At 34.5% G+C, this 19,424-nt stretch overlaps 1 protein-coding gene across 1 annotated transcript in view; it reads left to right on the plus strand.

The window, feature by feature from the left end:
• Positions 1-11,292: 11,292 nt before the first annotated feature.
• The window catches only part of LEKR1 (leucine, glutamate and lysine rich 1), a 173,923-nt gene continuing 165,791 nt past the window's right edge, over positions 11,293-19,424 (plus strand). Inside the window, exons 1-2 of the mRNA XM_047100406.1 lie at positions 11,293-11,310; positions 13,646-13,860. Coding sequence (XP_046956362.1) covers positions 11,293-11,310; positions 13,646-13,860 — 233 coding nt within the window. The remainder of the gene's footprint in view (positions 11,311-13,645; positions 13,861-19,424) is intronic.

Raw genomic sequence — 19,424 nt, forward strand, 5'->3', positions numbered from 1 at the left:
ATAATAGCTAATTGAAAAGGTCCAGTTGTACCTTTTAATACTGAGTTGATGAAATAACTGTTAAAAGTTATCACCATTTATCTCTGATTACTCCAAGAATTTATAGCCTTTAATTTGAATTTTATTCAATTTCAATTCTGACCATTGCCATCAATGTTTTTAGATTATTTTACTTCAGAACTTCCTCTGCATATTTTGAGAAATTATGGATCGTCACATCCCCATGCACGCGTTACCTGAAGAAATCCAAAAGGTATGGTATTATATTGTGTTATTACAGCATAACATTGAGAGCATTTTAAGGTAGATAGTAATATCTCCCCCTCTCTCTGCCCCTCCCCTGCTCATGCTCTGTCTCTGTCTCAAAAATAAATAAAAAAAATTTTAAAAATTTATATATATAAAAAAGGTAGATAGTAATAAAACCTGGGGGAGTGATTTCAGAGGTTTTATGTTTATTTTGGCCAGGGGATCTGCAATTAATTCATGGAGTGTAAGGGGAACAATCATAATGGCCAGATTGTAGAATTCAATTCAGCGCAAAGAATGTTTGACCTGTGAAGGAAGACATCTATAATTTCAGCACAGTATTTGACCAGCTGTTTGTGGAGCTCTTGTGAAAAGAGGGCCTCAGGAATGTCCAAATACTATAGTTAGATATATATATTTTTTGGCAGCTTTTCAGAAAAAAAAAACTTGCTTGAAAAATGGAAATAAATGGGTCTGTTTAAAATTTTAAACGATCCCCCTATTTGCAAAAACAAATAATTAGTAGCAAATAATTAGTAGTAAAACATTATAGCAGCTACAGTTTGTAACATTTTGTGATATGCTAAATTTTTGTGTCTCTCTCCATATAAGGGGCTGTTTCAATTTCACCTCAATTCTTCCCACTTATCACGTACCAGGCACTGTTTTAAACCCTTTCATGTATATCAACTCATTGAATCTGGTTAAAAATTTTTCAGTTTCTATCCTGCTCTCCTCCCTGTGAGTTCATATCTGTCCTCAGGCAGAAGCATTTATCCTGTATTTAGTTTGGCAATGCATACATTGTTAACAGTATGTTTAAAACGTCTCTTTGAAACTGATTGACAGATTGTGAATTAAAACCTCAAACATTAACTATCATTAATCATTGAGGGTTTTCAGTAAATCTACAGTCAACTCTTAATTAACCACCAATCCGTTACTTTTTAATTAAAAATTGTAGTCATCCCTCAGATATGCTTTTATCCTTTGTGCATGTTGCTTTGGGCTGCCTGTTAGCATTAATCATGCCATTGATTTAACTTAATGCTTAATGTTACTGCATGTCCTTCAGATTTATGTAAAATGCAACCTAGCAGGCACTGGAAAGGAAAAGCCCAGAAAAAGACCTTTTAAACCATTGCATTTAATTTGCTTCGCCTTTTAAATTGGACGTAAGAGATAGTAAGCACAGAGAGAGCTTAACTATGCTATGCTTATCTGAGAAATGGTGCTTATATGTGTTTGAAGACATGGAATATCCTTCCTCTCTCCCTCAACTGAGTTCCTTGCAAATACTAAGCTGGTATGGTAGAGATTAAAAGACACAAAACAAAACAGTCTGGAAGAAACAATATCCATACTGCAGATCCCAAGGAAGAGGATATATAATGACACGAAAAAATAACTCTAAAAAACAGGGGCGCCTGGGTGGCTCAGTCGGTTGAGCGTCCGACTTCGGCTCAGGTCATGATCTCACGGTCTGTGAGTTTGAGCCCCGTGTCGGGCTCTGTGCTGACAGCTCAGAGCCTGGAGCCTGTTTCAGATTCTGTGTCTCCCTCTCTCTCTACCCGTCCCCTGCTCACATTCTGTCTGTCTGTCTGTCTGTCTCTCAAAAATAAACATTAAAAAAATTAAAAAAAATAACTGTAAAAAACAGTATATGATTTAAATATCATATAAGGTAGTATCTTCTTTGATATGGACAGGTAGGGGAGAATGGTCAATGGAGGAGCTTTATGTGGGTGACAGAATTGGGATTGGCCCTTGAAAGCTGAGTATTTCTATATACAGATGGGGAATAGGGCATCCTAGGCCAACGTCATAGAAACTTACTGGTGAAAAAAAGCTGGCCAAGTTAGGTATGTATTTATTTTGACAAGATTTTTATGAGAATTGTAAAATGCCTTTTTCTCATGTTTAAGGTGCTATATAAGTAAATCGTTTAAAAATGATAAAAACCAAACCTTTCACGAATCTACAGTTCTATTCTCAAGGCAAGAATGGCAGGCAGTTGTCCATACAGTGCAGAGGAGGGACATCAGGAGAAACTCAGCTGCCTAAGTCCCTGGACAATTATGCTGATTGTAGCCCTGGTCCTGCTGAATGTTTAGAATGTAAAATGCAGCTCTGCACTTTTTCAGACTCCAGTTAGATACATTTATACCACAAATATTTATCAAGTGCATATTATGTGCTAGGCACTGTTTTGGGCTTGATTATAAAGCAACAAAAATGTGTACACGTAGCCACAGCCTATTAAAGCACAGTCCAAGAATAAGTCAGTTATTTCTTTTTCACAACTTCTTACCTATGTTTGATTCATCTAGATTGTCCATTATGTAACTTGTTAAATTGCTTACTGATCAGGCAGTATATCTATTTAGTCAACTTGCATACATCATTTCATACAGAATCATGTTAAATAGGTATATAGCTTATAATGCTAATAGGAATACCTCAGATTAGAACCATTGCATTATTAAGATAAAGAAAACAAATCATTTTTTCCCACATGGCTTTGAAATTGTGCTCATTTCTCTATTGGATGAACAAATAACTGAGGTGTGTGGGTCAGTAGGTGGTGACAGGTCTTTCAAAGGCTTTTTTTTTTTTTAATTGTTCTTCTGTTAACTTTTTATATTAGTTCTTATGTGGCTCTTCTTTCTAGAAAAGCTTCTGCTGTGTTTCTTTCTTTTCTTTTTCTTTTTCTTTTCTGTGTCTAGGCAAGGAAAGTTAGTGTAGAAGAGAAGGTGAGCCTTTCCTGTTTATTTCTTTCTATACTTTTGCTGTATGATCTGGAAATAGATGGTCAAGAAATCACATGAAAGATACATGGTAAGGAATGTGAAGGTGTATTACACTCTATTATTAATAGCAAAACAGGTAGTAATAGAGTTGCAAGAAAAAGTAAAGGTGGTGGGGAAAGTAGGGAGAAGAATGCTGATGACATTCAGTTATATTGAAAGAATCCATTGCCTGATTAGAAGCCTAATGTTAAATTACTTCCCCCTGGTCTCATTTCTTAGGAAATCTTAGAGAAGAAAGAATAAAATAATCTTTTGACTCTCATTCTTAAATCTTTTTGCTTTTTGTCACAGTTTCTGACCAAGCATCAGACATACCTCAGACTTCCATATCCCTAAGTGGCAGAAAATATAAAATAGGCTTATGTACTGGAGAGCAGGACCACACTTGCCCGCTTTGTTTGCTGCTAGACTCTACAGTTCACTTCTGTGTGTACTTAGACTATATCTCTGAATCTACTCTCTCTAGACTGAACTAACTCTTAGTTGTCTCTGACCTCCAACATCCAACAGCTTTGCTAGAATTGTCATGCAACATTCTGGAAGCAGAATGAACTTGTTCTAAGTTTAGGACTTTATTGCCATGATTTAAAACTTGAACAGTACTTATAGATCAGCAAAGTAATAATTCTATATTTATTCCCCTCCTGAATGTCAACTGATATTATAGACATACGGAGTTCTCTTTTTAGAAAAAAAGCAACGAACAACTTTCCTTTTGCTGTTTTCACCAGGGGACATATGCAGAAGTCAAAACAACTCCAACAAACTGTGGAAAAACTAGTTATTTTGCAAAAAGTAAAACTGATCTCTTGTTTTTTTTTTAAAATGGTGACAAAATGAACACTTGTAATAGGATTTTTAGCTTCAGGAGATATTTATTACCACAGAACACAAAGTAAAATAAAGAGACCAGAGTTGTTTATTTTACAAAACACAAGTGGTGGTGCAGGCTGGAGTGCACACTGTTCTTTCTGGGATAACAATCCCTTTCCCTAGCAGTAACAGCTCATTTCGTCCTGTTTCAGTAAAGTAATTTTAGTACTTTGGAACTTTGAAATTTATTCAGAATAACAGTTTTATATTTCCAAGCACAGATTGTCATTGCCAGAAAAAATAAACGTAATTTTCCAGGTCATTTTGGGCCACTGTGGCTAGGGTCAGATTTTGTGTTGAGTTAAAGGAAAAAGAAAGAGAATATGGTCATAGAAATGTTAGCACTAGCATCCTGGAAAAGTAGTGATATTTATGTGTGGGCGTGGGTATGTGTGTTGTGTTTTGAAGCAATTTTAGTCTTAAAGCCTAATGACAAAAGGAATAGGAAGCTATGTAATTTTTGGAGAAACTATTCTGTTAATATTGCGACCTAAAATCTTGAAAAATCTGCAGTTGTCAATTTGTAGTCCAAAATCCTTTTCTTCTTTTCTTTTTTTTTTTTGAGTCTAAAATACTTCTGTTGGCAGGCCACAGAGGGTCATGGAGTCTACTAAGGTGAGGTTTCCCAGTGGAAAAATAGGTATTGAAGGAAATACACTTTAGAAACATATTTATGTAAACATAAGTGTGTCATATATAATTTATGTCTGAAGACAACATTTCTTAACATTGTTCAATAAAATTTCTTTATGGATTAATCTCTGTATTTTACTCCCAGATTGATTTATTTTTATTTTTATCGTTTTACAAGTAAACTTCTTATTTCAAGATTATTGTAGATTCACATGAAGTTGCAAGAAATCATACTAAGAGATGCCAGCTTCTTCTTCCCCATCTTCCCCATCTTCCCCCATGGCCTCCAGTGGTAACATCTGGCAAAAGCATGCTACGCTCTCACAACCAGGATATTGACATTGATACGGTCAGGATGTAGAACAGTTCTATCACAACAAGAATTGCTCATGTTTCCCTTTTATAGTCGCGTTTACCTCAACCTACCTCTTCACATATCTCCATTACCCCACCTCCCATCCCCAATTCATGACCCTTGGGAACCATCGATCTCCAGTAATTATGTCATTTCAAGATATTATCTAAATTGAATAATGCAATATATAACCCTTTGGGATTAGATTTTTCACTCAGTGTAATTCTCTGGAGCTTTATTCAGGTTGTTGCATGTATCAGTAGTTTATTTCTTTCTGTTGCTGAGAGGTATTCCACAATCTAAAGGTACTGCACAGTTTGTTTAACCTATTGAGGGACATCTGGTTTTTTTCCAGTTTTTGCCTATTATGTATAAAGCTGCTGTAAGTGTTCATGTGTATGTTTTTATGCGAACATATGTTTTCATTTTCCTGGAATAAATGCCCAAGAGTGCAATTGCTAGGTTGTACAGTAGTTGCATTGCATGTTTAGTTTTTTAAGACACTGTCAAACTTTTCCAGTTTGGGCTGTCCCATTTTACATTCTCGCCAGCGATGCATGAGTGAGCCAGCTTCTCTGCATCTTTACCAGAATTTGATGTTGTCATTAGTGTTTATGTTAGCTTTTCTGATAGGTATATGGTGATAACTCATTTTGGCGTTAACTTGCATTTTCCTAATGGCTAACAATGAATATCTTTTCAAGTGCTTATTTGGAATCTGTATCCTCTTAGGTGAAATGTTTCTTCATGTCTTTCGACCATGTGTTTTCTTTTTTTTAATTAAAAAAATTTTTTTAGTGTTTATTTTATTTTTTGAGAGAGAGTGAGAGAGAGAGAGAGCGCAGTTGTTTGTGAAAGTGTGTGTGGCACCAGCAGCGGAGGGGCAGAGAGAGAGAGAGACAGAGGATCCGAAGAGGGCTGCTCTGACAGCAGAGCCTGATGGGGGCTCAAGCTAATGAACCATTGAGATCATGACCTGAGCCCAAGTCAGACGCTTAACTGACTGAGCCACCCAGGCGCCCCTTGACCATGTGTTTTCTAATTGGATTTCCTTAAATCGTTGAGTTTTGAGAGTTCTTTGTGTAATCTAGATAATAGTCCTTTGTCAGATATGGGTTTGTAAATATTTTTTTCCCAATCTGTAGCTTGTATTTTTCTCCTCTTCACAGGGTCCTTTTCAGAGCACAAGTTTCACATTTTGATGAAATCCAACTTATCAATTTTTCCATTTATGGATCATGCTTTTGGTATCAAGTATAAGAACTCTTTGCCTAGAAAATCCTGAAGATAATCTCCTAGGTTTTTTTTTTTTGCCTTCTAAAATCATATTTTTATGTTTTACATTTAAGTCCATAATCATTTTGAGTTAATTTTTGTATAGGGTATGAGGTTTAGTTTAAGGTCCTTCCTTCCATCCCTCCTTCCCTTCTTCCTTTTAACCTATGGGTATCCAATTGTTCCAGCACCATTTATTGAAAAGACAATCTTTCCTTCACTGAATTGCTTTTGCACCATTGCAGAAAATCAATTTGGCATATTTATGCAGATCTTTTTCTGGGTTCATTGTTCTATTCCATTGATCTCTGCGTCTGTTCCTTTGTTAATACCACACAGTCTTATTACTATAGCAATAAAGTATGTATTGAAATCAGGTAAAATGATTCTTTCCACTTTATTTTTTTCAATATTGTTCTGGTTCTTCTAGTTTCTTTGCCTTTCCATATAAATTTGAGAATCCTGTCTATATCTTAAGAAAAAATCTTGCTGAAATTTTGATAAGAATTACATTAAGCCTATAAATTTGGGGATAATTGCTATCTTTAATATTTTGAGTCTTCAGTATGTCTCTCTGCTTATTTAGATCTTCTTTGATTTTTTTCATCAGCATTTTATAGTTTTTAGGATACAACTACTGTACATGTTTTGTTAGATTTAAGCCTAAGCATTTCATTTTTTTGAGCAATCATTATTGGTGTTGTATTTTTAATTTCACTGTCCATGTGTTCACTGGCAGTGTATACAAATACAATTGGTTTTTTTATGTTTATCTTCAATCATTGACCTTGCTGAACTTATTTGTTCTAGGAGTTTTATTGCGGATTCTTCAGGATTTTCTATGTAGGCAACCGTGTCGGCTCAGTTTCCTTCCTTCCTTCATTCCATCCTCCTTCCCTCCTTTCTTTTCTTTTCTTTTCTTTTCTTTTCTTTTCTTTTCTTTTCTTTTCTTTTCTTTTCTTTTCTTTTCTTTTCTTTTCTTTCTTGGCATTTACTTCTTGCCTTCTTGCTCTGGCTAGAACTTGCAGCATTATGATGAATATGAGCAGAGAGAATAAATATATATCCTTGCCTTGTTCCTGATATTAGGTAAAAAAACACTCATTTTTTCACTATTGCTCCTATGTTGCTATAGGGGTTTTTGTAGATGTTCTATACAAAATTGATCTTTAAATTGGTTGTATAGCACATTGACTTATTGATAAGGAAGGGTCCTGATGGCCTTATGAAATGGTCAGGTGGCCTGTATAACTAGTGATTCAAAAGGTCCACTGTTCTGTCTTAAAATGTTTCTCCCAAACCAAATGAAATTCATTGGCTAGACCCTCTTTGCATCTTTTTAAGTGGAGAACCTCTTAGAAGGGGTCACATTTTATACTGCGTTATGGAATAGTTCATCTGTTTGTTTCCTCCTTTATAGAATAGTTTATCTGTTTCTTTCCTCCTTATCCAAGTACAAAAAGCATGGGATGGGTGGGAGAAGAAAGGAGGAACAGTTTTAGAGCAGAGAATAGTTCAGTTGGGCTGCAGGAGGTTACTGGAGTGCCTTTTCTAGTTCAAGCACAGACAGGAGCTTTGAAAAGGATTCGAAGCCTAATTTAACCTTTTAAAAAATTTGCATCACTTCTATATTAAATACAGTAAAACCTTGGTTTGCAAGCATAAGTCATTTCAGAAACATGCTTGTAATCCAAAGCACTTGAATATCAAAGCAAATTTCCCAATAAAAAATAATGGAAACTCAGATGATTCATTCTGCAACCCAAAAATATTCATATAAGAATGATTACAGTATGGTAATATAATGCAAAATAATAAATAAAGTACAAAATATAAAGAAAAATAAATTAACCTGTACTTACCTTTGAAAACCTTCATGGCTGGTGTGAGGGAGACAAGAGAGAGGAGGGTTATTGTGTAGGACAACTTCCAGTATCACTAAGGGAATCACTGCTATCTATTGGCTCAATGGAATCTTTTTGTTTTTGTGCAATTTTAACAAGGAACCTATCCAATGACACTTGCTCTTGCTTCCTTTCGAGGATTTCGCAGAAATGTGACATTGCATTGTCATTGAACAATTTCATTGCTTGCACTGCTATAGCCTTATTTGAGTGGTGCTTTTCTACAAAATTTTACACTATTTCCCAGATTTTACACATCTCCCTAATCTCATTTGAAGTGAGGGATTCCTCTGCCTTTTTTCTTCTCTGTAGACGAGATGCAGACATACACTGCTTACAAAATGTTGTAATTTTGGCCACTTGCATACCTTGTTCATACTTCTTGATGATTTCCTTCTTAACTTCCACTGCAATTGACTCCTTCGTACCACCTTTCTTTTCAACCTTTCTCTACGTGGGGTGCCATTGTATACGCTGGCACAGATGTTGACTACAGTATGGCATTAATAAACTCTTGTCATATACTGTATTTAATGTAACTGGTAATAAGGCCACAGAGGAAAGGGTCTCTATCTGCAGACAGCCTGACCTAGAATGAAGCAAAGCCTTCCTAAGCTTATTCTTGTGTAGAAAAGCAAAAGACTGTCCATAGGTGCTTTGAAGTGACAAAAAATATACTGATGCCAGTTGTGGGCACCTTCCAACGTTTTGAAAAAAATCACTGGTTTGTGCCAAACAGTGTGGCCTGAGACTGAGCATCTGAGCATGGGAGATGATCACCTGCAATCCCGCAGTGACAGAGAGAGAGAACCATTGGCTCAGTTGTGATCATACGATGTTCGACATCACGTACTACTCATATTGTAAGACATCACTCGTTTATCAAGTTAAAATTTATTAGAAATGTTTGCCTGTTTGCAGAACACGTTACTCACAATCTAAGGTGTTACTGTAACTATAATTTTAAAAGTACAAATACCACATTTGAGAAGTTTATAATTTTTAAAACTTTATTAAAACATGTTTATTTGGGAGAGAAAAAGAGGTGCCAGTGGGGGAGGGACAGAGAGAGAGAGAGAGGGAGAAAGAGAATCCCAAGCAGGCTTTGCACTGACAGTGCAGAAATGGGGCTTGATCTCACAAACCGTGAGCCATGACCTGAACCAAAATCAAGAGTCAGATACTTAACTGACTGGTCTACCCAGACACCCCTGTAATTTATTTTTAAATGACTCTACATTTGTTTAATATATTGCATTTGTTGATGCCTCCTCCAAAGCATGTCTTGTAGAAAGCAAAAATATCCTGCTCATGATATAGGTCTTTTGTCAAGAATGACAGTATGTCATTATTTTACTTAGAAAATGATGACATAATGCCAAGTTATAAGAGTGAAGCACAAATTATATTTCAAAAAAAACAGGTACTTACTTACTTCATGTGGGAATATAATTATAGTATTTCCTAATTTTTCAAGCTTCACAGAAATATCCTAAGTAATTAGCCCATACAAACACTAAGAATTTGAAAGTGTTATTGCATTTTTTTCTGTTGTATTTTTGCTTATGGAAAATTGTTTACAAGTTAATAATACTGAAAACTTTTGTTCAATATACTTATCTAACATAGATCATTCAGTAATTTAGATCGTACTAGGTGAATTCTGGGGACTCTTCTTATGGACTTATTCTTTTGTAATTTGATTGTCTTGTTTTCTAGCTCATGGTATCATTTTTTGGGTAAATTTTGCTGAACTTCTAGAATACCTATTCTATAAAATGTATTACTTTATGTATTTCTTCTCTACCTGCCCCTGCCTTGATTGCTGTTTAGAATATTAGAATAACATTCTAATAGCTTTTGTAGCTGTGAAGTTTATACTGTTTCTGTTTTGTACATTAGGCTGCAGATGAGCTCCACCTAGCAAGAGTTTTCTTTAGAATGAAGATAAAGCATTTTGCCAGAATCTGGGCAAGAACTGTGATTAATAGGCATAAGGTTAGGAATGAAAGTGCCTTCAAGTAAGCAATATAATTTTCAAATTGATGAGAAGGAACCAAAACTCACAAGAGCAAAGGGATTATAAGAAAATACCCATCTGTTCTGAATTAGTTCAGGTCTCTTGACCTAGATAAGTTATATTCCCAGGGACTGATAGTACCTTTGAATGGGATTGTGGAGCTACTCTTGGTGATCTTTGAGAAGACATAGAGAGTAAGAGGATAACATACAAATGCCATTCCAGGTATAAAATGGCCATAAATTATAACCAGGGAACTCAATTTCAGTTCCAGACAATATACTAGAACGTATTTATTAAAAGATGGTTTGTGAGGATATACTAGAGAAAACAGTAACCCTTGAGCCAATTTTATGTTTATTAAGAGAATCAGCATGTGGATGTTGTATACAGTTACTAGGTCCAGGACCTATAGTAGCTATAGAATGTATAGACTTTATGAAGACATTTGACTGAGTTTGCCATGATATTCCTGAAGACAATATGGGTAAATATAGGCTGATTATAAAAATAATTGGATAGATTAATAATCACTTGAAAAGTTGTACCTTCGACTCTTCAAATGTGCTGAGTAATAGATCAGTATCAACCAAGTAGATATGACATGCTATGGAGTTCTTTCCTCAGTTTTGTCATATTCAACATTTTAAAGCAATGAATTCGATGGATAAAACAGCTTATATGGATCAATTTTCAAAGAGACACAAAGCTTAGAATTTCCTGCACACCAAGTCAATACATAAAGGGAGTCTAACACATACATATCTTTAAGATACATGTGTGTCAGAGGCACCTGGGTGGCTCATTTGGTCAAGTTTCCGACTTCAGCTCAGGTCATGATCTTGTGGTTCATAGGTTCAAGCCCACTTTGGGCTCTACTGACAGCTCACAGCCTGGAGCCTGCTTTGGATTCTGTATCTCCCTCTCTCTCAGCCCCATCCCCACTCTCTCTCTCTCTCAAAATAAAAATAAAACTTAAAAAAAAGGAAAAAGATATATGTGTCTAAGATATGTATGTGCAGATATATATGTTATTAATTTACTTACATTATAATTATAATTTAATTTTCTGCACTTCAATGTGAAAAACCAGATACACAATAGAATGGGGGTTATTGGTTGCAAGAAATAGGTAGCATAAGGAGGAAAGAGAATAGTGCAGGAAGATTGGGCATGGATCCCAAAGGACAGGTAGGGAAGCTAGGTTGCACGAGTAACTCAGGTGAGGAATTTGAAGGTCATTGGTTCCTTTTTTCCTCTCTTACTTTGGATCCAGATTATCTTTGTCTCATCTTGTCTGTGTATGTCTGCTCACCCTTCTCTCTCATTCCAGTAATGTGGCTAACTCTGTGTGGAAGATCTGTCTCCATTCAGGCTGCCCTAAAGGTGTCCCAAATACCTGGGTCTTCAACACTTACAAGTCTGGTTGGCTCATCCCAGCCTAGGGCTTCATTCTTCTAGGTCTGATATCCAGTCCTCATCCCCCAGTCAGCCATGGCTACGGTTGATGGGTGGAGGGAGATTTAGTCACATTACCAGAGCAGCCAGGACTGTAGAAGGTGAATTCTCTAAAAAAGCAAACATAGGTGAGAAGGAATAGATTGATATATTTAATATAATGAAAGATGGTTTCACACTGAAGTATTTTTTTAATAGGGGCTTTATTTAACACAAAAGCAAGTAATATATAATATCAACGTATAAAAAATAGAAAAGACTGTTGTGAACGAAGGTTGCATTAGAAGATACTACCAATGATATTACCTATGAGATATTAGAATGAGGGAAGTTTGAGCCCTCTCTTACTCTGTTTTAGTGAGACCAACCGTGCTGGAGTATTAAATTCTGGGGACCAAACTTTGAAACATGTATAGAACACTGGAACAGGTTCAGAGAAAATTATTCAGAATAAGGAAGAAATTCAAAACCATGTCATATGGGAAACAGCTGAAGGAATTGGAAGTCTTGACCTGGAGAAGAGAAGATATGGAGTGCTCCTGATAGCTGTCTTTAAATATTAGAACGAGGTCTAGGGTTGTTCCACATGGTTACTGGGAGATTTAGGGCCAATGCACTTACCAGGGAGGCAGATTTGGGGTCAGCATGAGAAGCTGTCAGAGGATAGAACAGGCTGCTTTACAAACTAGTTTCCCATCATTTGGGAGGTTGAAATAGAATCTGGATAACTTTTTATCCAGGTTAGAATAGATTGTATGAACCCGTCCAGAGCTTGTGCCAAGTTACTTTTATGATTTGTTTCAAACTTGTTGTTTTACAAATCTGTAAATTTGGTATCTCTGGCAGTTAGATGGTTGATGTGGTCATTCACCTGTATCCCACAGTATTGCAGTTTTTAATTTGAAATTTTTGTTATTGAACTTTAGATGAACAAAATGATACTATGTAAAGATTTGTTATTTGTTTCAACTGACTCTTGTGTAATGGCATTGACAGGTGGGTGAAGTGTGTCACTCTTAGTTGTGGGAGCAGTTTCTACAGTCTTAAGGGAGTTTTCATTAAGAGTAAGTACCCCTCGAATACAAGTGTTGCTTTCATTTTAGCGCCCTGGGGCAAATATTTAATGAAGCCATCTCTTAGCCTTTGTGAATAGCAGGACAAGTAGAGTCTACTTGAGGAATATTTATATACTTGAGACAGAAAAAAGAATTACTTCTCTCTTCACTTTGATGGAATTCCATTTTTCACTGCCCTTATGCTGGCCAGAGATATATGAACTTCTTATTTATTTAAGAAGTAAGAGGGTTAAGCTGACACACCCATAGCAGAAAAATATGACACAAATGGTTACAGGGTGTAGGTTTTAGATAGACCTGGGTTTAATCCCAATGTCTCCATATACCAACTGGTTGTTTAACTTCAGTGGTTTCCATTTCCTTATCTATAAAATGGGTATAACCATACCTACCTGAAGGGAAAAGAACAGAGTTAGAAGAGATTGGGTTTAAAATGTTTTTGCTATTTATGGTTATATGAGAGAATTCTGTTGTAAATTCTGTAAAAATCATAAAATATTAAAACTGAACAGGAACTTAAGAGTTCATTTGGTCCAATGCCATAATTTTATAAATGAGGAAAAATAAGATCTGAAAAAGCCAAGAGGCATCTCCAGGATCACAGTGCAGCTGGCAGTGAAAGGCCAGCGATTTCTCTCCACTTCATGGAAAACTCATCTTAAAACAAGAATTATAAAGATGTTTTCATCATTTTTTGTTTTATTTTATGGAAAATATTTCAAGAGTAAATCTTTCTTAGAGATACTATGGAGAAGCAATCACTCTGAAAGACCCTTTTTTAATTCCAAGATTCTGTGTCAGAGTCAATGTCATGCCAGTTTTTAAAATTTTATCCAGATGTCAGCAACATCATAATTATTACTCCATGGCATAGTCCAGTGTGCATTTACTTCATTTGACCAGCGTGGTTGCAATAACATCCTCAGTGGAACTTTGCCAGAAATTTAAAAATATCATTTCAATGTATGTATGTATATATGTCTATTTTCTAGATGTCCCCTGAAGAAAAAGTTTGTAAGTACTGTGGAGTCAGCTATCTAATTCTTCACGAGTTTAAAGCTATGGAAGAAAAAATGAAAGCGATGGAAAAAGAGATGAAATTTTATCAAGGAAGTGTAGATCGTGAAAAGAGACTTCAAGAAAAGCTACGGTCTCTTAGTCAAGATTTTGAACAGTACAAAATTGACAATGAATCCAAAACAGAAAGGTATATTATTCTTTTCTGTCATTTATTTAGTTTGAAAGGAAAGTACAGGAAATAGACTTTGAATGTTTTTCTGGAATTTCTCTATATCAGGTATAACTTACACTTTAATACACCTATGTTCATTAATTATTACTAACTGTTAAACCTAATTATTATAGTTTGAGCATTTATTTTGAGGCATAATATTTACTATTTGAATAATTAGAAACTAGTTCATTCAGTAGTCATAGTTGGGATGGGTCAAGTTATATTTTTCCCCAGATATATATCTTAATTTATCATTAGAAAGATTTTTCTATCAAAATCAGGTGAATTTTGGTTGTTTTGCGACTTAACATTTGTTTTTAAATGGCCTTGAATATTTAGATTTATAGCATAAGGTTTTCATGTTTTGAAAGGATGCCAAAACATTAAAATTGGTACATGATTCTAAGTCACTGAAATTGGAATAAAATTAAAGATTGGGTTCCTAATTGCTGCTGAATCTAATCAGCAATTTAGTCTGCCTAAAGACACTTCAGTATGTTTATACAGACACTTCTGTAGAAGGGTTTTTGCTGGTATTTTATGGCCTTTCCTTTTTCCTATAAGTGAATATTTCTCCATTTAAAATATCGACAGTTGATGTTAGTAAACTTTGAATGAATGAATTTAGTGAATATCATGTCTTTGTAAAACTAGGAACTTTGTTAAATCTCCTAGAATTAAGTGCTTCTATTACATTTTGTTATAAGCTTTAATAATTACATTAAATCTCAGTTGAACCTGATATTTCTTAGACCTTTACTGAGAAAATTTTGTTACAGTGTCTTTAATTTCAAATTTGAATAATAAAGTATTTCATAATGTTCGAGTAGAAAAATAAGAAGCTTGAAGTATTCAGCTTAAAATTTTAGATTTGGAGGGTTTTGCCTGTCAGAGCAGAGATTCTTTTGTTTGGGGTATTCACATTTTACTTTCTTTAATAGAATATTGCATTATATAAATCATATGAACACACAAAATAAAAGAAATAAACAGAAGTAAAGGCAAAGAATTCCCTTTTTATTCTGATTACTTTCTTCTTACTGGAGAGAAAACCGCTTTTAATGGTTTGGTGTATATCTTTCTAGATCCTTTATTGTGCCTTTTCTTTTATTATAGATATATGTCTTTAAAATATCTAATATATCATATATGAGCCACTTAATTACATACATTGGAAATTGTTCCGTGTTAGTGTGTATAGATCAATCTTGTTTTTAACTGTTACACTTTCCTTCTTAAGAATATGCCGTAATTTACTTATTTTTCTTTTCAACATTTAGATTATTTCCAATACTTCTTATTACAGGTAGTATTTTTTTTACAGATAGTATTTATATTTATATTCTTGTGTACATGTGTTTTTCATGGGATAAATTCCTAGAAGTGAAATTGCTGAAAGAAAGGAAATGCCAGCTTAAAATTCTGATAAATGGGGTGCCTGGGTAGCTCAGTCAGTCAGCTATGTATCCGACTCTTGATTTAGTCTCGGATCATGGTCTCCCAGTTCATGAGATTGAGCCTAGTGTTGGGCTTTGTGCTGACAGTGTGGAGCCTGCTTGGGATTCTTTACCTCTCTCTGCCCTGTCCCCCCTTCAAAATAAATAAATAAACATTAAAAAAAAAATAAAATTCTGATAAATGTATACCAAATTGTCCTTTGAGAAGATAGTGTTAATTTGACCAATAGTTTATAAGACCATTTTCCTACATGTTCATATTAGAGTTTTTCAATTTTTTTCAAATATTTACTTTTTTCTTGAGTTTTCATTGTTGTTTAATTTGTGTTTCTTTGTTGCTAATGAGGTCGAACATTTTTTCATGTTTATTAGACATTTCTGTGTTTTCCTCTACTAAGTACTTGTTCATATCTGTTGTCAAAATTTTTATTGGGTTATTTGTTTATTTTTGTTTATTTATAGGAGTTTTTAATAAAATATGGACATTATTTTTGGTTTATATATGTTGCTAATATTTCCTCATGTTTGCCTATCTTTTTGTTTATTGTGTTTTTCTGTGTTGATTTTTAATTTTTTTAACATTTCATGCCAAATTCTGGTCCGGGTTCTGTGTCAAGTTCTTTTGATTGCAAACAACAGAAACTCACTCTGGCCAACACTAACCTAGATTCAGGCAGGTTGAAAACACAACATATGTCTAAAACTTTTATAGTACTGCTGTTTTAGTTAACTTTTTAATCTATTTGGAATTAATTTTGTCTGGTGGATTTATAATTTCATATTTATTCTTTTTGAAATGTATGGCTTGTCTCAATATCATTCATTAAATTTTCATTCTTTCTCTTTTGATTTGAAATGCCACCTAGTAATTTCTATGCTAGTCTATTTCTGGACTCTCTGTTTTATGCTATTGATCTATTGCTTATCAGTGGGTGTCTTAGTCCATTTGGGCTGCTATAACAAAGTACCATAGACTGGGTGGTTATAAACATTATTTATTTGTTTCTGACAGTTTTGCAGGCTGGGAAGTCCCACGGTGCTGGCATATTTGGAAGGGTTCCTCCCTCCTACTCTTTCCTGGTTTGGTGTTTTTGCTATGTCCTCACATGGTGGAAGAATCTTCCAGGTTTCTTTTATAGGTACACTAATCTCATTCTTGAGGATAAAAATCCTATGTGCTATGCCTATTCATCTTTTTGTTCCTTTTAAAGACTGGCAACCACTGATCCATTTGTTGTCTTCATAGTTTTGTTTTATCCAGAATGTTGTATAGTTGGAATCATATAATATGTAGCTTTTTCAAGTTCTTTTACTCAGTAATATGCATTTGAGTTTCTTGCATGTCTTTTCATGGCTTGATAGCTTACTTCTTTTTAGCATTGAATAATATTCCATTGTCTGGATGTTCCACAGTTTATCCATTCATCTACTGAAGAGCACCTTGATTGTTTCCATGTTTTGGTAGTTATGAATAAAGCTGCCATAAGTATTCATGTGCAGGTTTTTGTATGCAGATACATTTTCACCTCCTTTAGATAAATGTCCAAGTGTGATTGCTGGATCATACAGTAAGAGTATGGATAATTTCGTAAGAAACCTCCAAGTTGTCTTCCAAAGTGGCTCTATCATTTTGCATTCCTGGCAACAATGAATGAGTGAGAGTTCCTGTTACCACATACTCACCAGAATTTGGTGTTGTTGGTATTTTGGATTTTGGCCATTCTTATAAGTGTGTATTGGTATCTTGTTGTTTTAATTTTCATTTCCCTGATGACATATGATGTTGAACATCTTTTCATATGCTTGGTATCTGTATATCTTTGCTGAAGTGTTTATTCAGATGTTTTGCCTATTTTAAAATCAGATTGATTATTTTCTTATTGTTGAGATTTAAGAATTCTTTGTATATTTTGGATAATAGTCCTTTATTGGATGTGTCTTTTGCACATACCTAATTTTTCTCCTGTTATTTTCTAGGAATTTTATACTTTTGCATTTTATATTTATATCCATGATACATTTGAGTTAATTTTTGTGAAGGTTGTAAACTCTGTACTTATATTCTTTTTTTTTCTTTTTTCTTTACTTTTTTTTTTTTTTTTGCACTTGGATGTCTTATAGTTGCTCCCAGTGTGATATGTTAAATAGATGTTAAATAGATCATCTTTGCTCAATTGTATTGCCTTTGCTCCTTTGTTGAAGAGCAGTTGACTGTAGTATTTATGTGGATCTATTTCTTTTTTTCTTAAAGTTTATTTATTTATTTTGAGAGAGAGGCAGTGTGAGTGGGGGAGGAACAGAGTGAGAATCCCAAGCAGGCTCCACACTGTTAGCACAGAGCTTGATGAAGGGCTCAAACTCCCGAAACCGCGAGCGAGATCATGACCTGAGCTGAAGCCGGACGCTCAACCGACTGAGCCACCCAGGAGCCCTCATGTGGATCTATTTCTGGACTCTGTATTCTGTTCCATTAGTATCTTTGTCTGTTTTGTTTTGTTTTGTTTTGTTTTGTTTTACTGGTACTACATTATCTTGATTATTGTAGTTTTGTAGTAAGTCTTGAAGCCAGGTAGTGTCAGTCCTCCAAATTTGTTTTTCTCCTTCAATATTGAGTCGGCTATTCTGGGTCTTTTGTCTCTCCATATAAACTTCAGAATCTGTGTGTTCATATCCACAAAATAACTTGTGGGATTTTGATTGATACTGAATTAAATCTATACATCAAGTTGGGAAGAATTGATATCTTGACAATATTGAGCCTTCCTATCCACACACGGAGTAACTCTCAATTTATTTAATTGTTCTTTGTTTTCTTTCATCTACATTTCATTTTCTTATATAGATCTTATACATATTTTGTTAAGAGTTTTTCACGGTTATACCTACGTATTTAATTTTTTGGGGGGTTGCTAATGTAAATGGTAATCTGTTTTTAATTTCAAATTCCATGTAGTTATAGTGTATAGGAAATTTATTGACTTTTGTATGTTATGTATTTTGTTATGTATTTTCTACATAGGTGATCATATAGATTTGCATACTATACATTTCAATAAGTTGTATTTTCATTTTCATTTAGTTCAAAGTATTTTTAAACTTCTCTTGTGACTTCTTCTTTGACCCATATGTTATTCAGAAGTGTCTTTTTTTATTTCCCAGTATTTGGGGATTTCTCAGCTCTTCTGTTTCATTTGTAGTTTAATTTCCTCATGGAATCAGACATTGTATGATTTTAATTTTTTAAAATTGTTAGGGTGTATTTTATGGCCCTGAATGTGGCCTAACTTGGTGAATGTTCCATGTGAGCTTGAGAAAAATGTATGTTCTGCTATTCTTGGGTGAAGTAGTCCATAGATGTCAATTATATCAATTGATTAATGATACTGTTGAGTTCAACTATGACCTTACTGATTTTCCACCTGCTGTATCTGTCCATTTTTGTATCAAAGTCTTCAACCATGCTAGTGGATTTATTTCTCCTTGTAATTCTATAAGCTTTTGCCTCACATATTTTGATGCTCTGTTGTTAGGCTCTGTTGTTAAGGATTATTATGTCTTCTTGGAGTATTGACTCCTTTATCATTACATAATACCCCTTTTCAACTCTGATAACTGTTGTTGCTCTAAAGTCTTCTCTGTCTGAAATGAATACAGACATTCTCACTTCTTTTGATTAGTGTTAGCATGATATATCTTTCTCCACTGCTTTATTTTTAATCTACATGTGTCTTTATATTTAAAATGGGTTTCTTCCAGACAACATATACTTGGGTCTCATTTTTTCATACACTCTGTTAATGATTTCAATCATTAACATTCAAAGTACAGTAAAACCTTGGATTGTGAGTCACTTGTTCTGTGACTGTTCCACAAGACAAGCAAGCATTTCTAATAAATTTGAACTTGATAAATGAACGATGTCTTGAAATATGAGTAGTACGTGATTCCTAATGTCACATGATCACAACTGAGCCAATAGTTCTTGAAATTCCCTTTGATATATGGGTGCTTTGGATTACAAGCATGTTTTCAGAACAAATTATGCTCACAAATCAAAGTTTTACTGTAAAGATTGATGTA

This window comes from Lynx rufus, unplaced genomic scaffold, assembly GCF_022079265.1.
Source record: "Lynx rufus isolate CCGP_SWC_20201006 ecotype Redwood Valley unplaced genomic scaffold, mLynRuf1.p SCAF_5, whole genome shotgun sequence".
Lineage (NCBI taxonomy): Eukaryota > Metazoa > Chordata > Mammalia > Carnivora > Felidae > Lynx > Lynx rufus.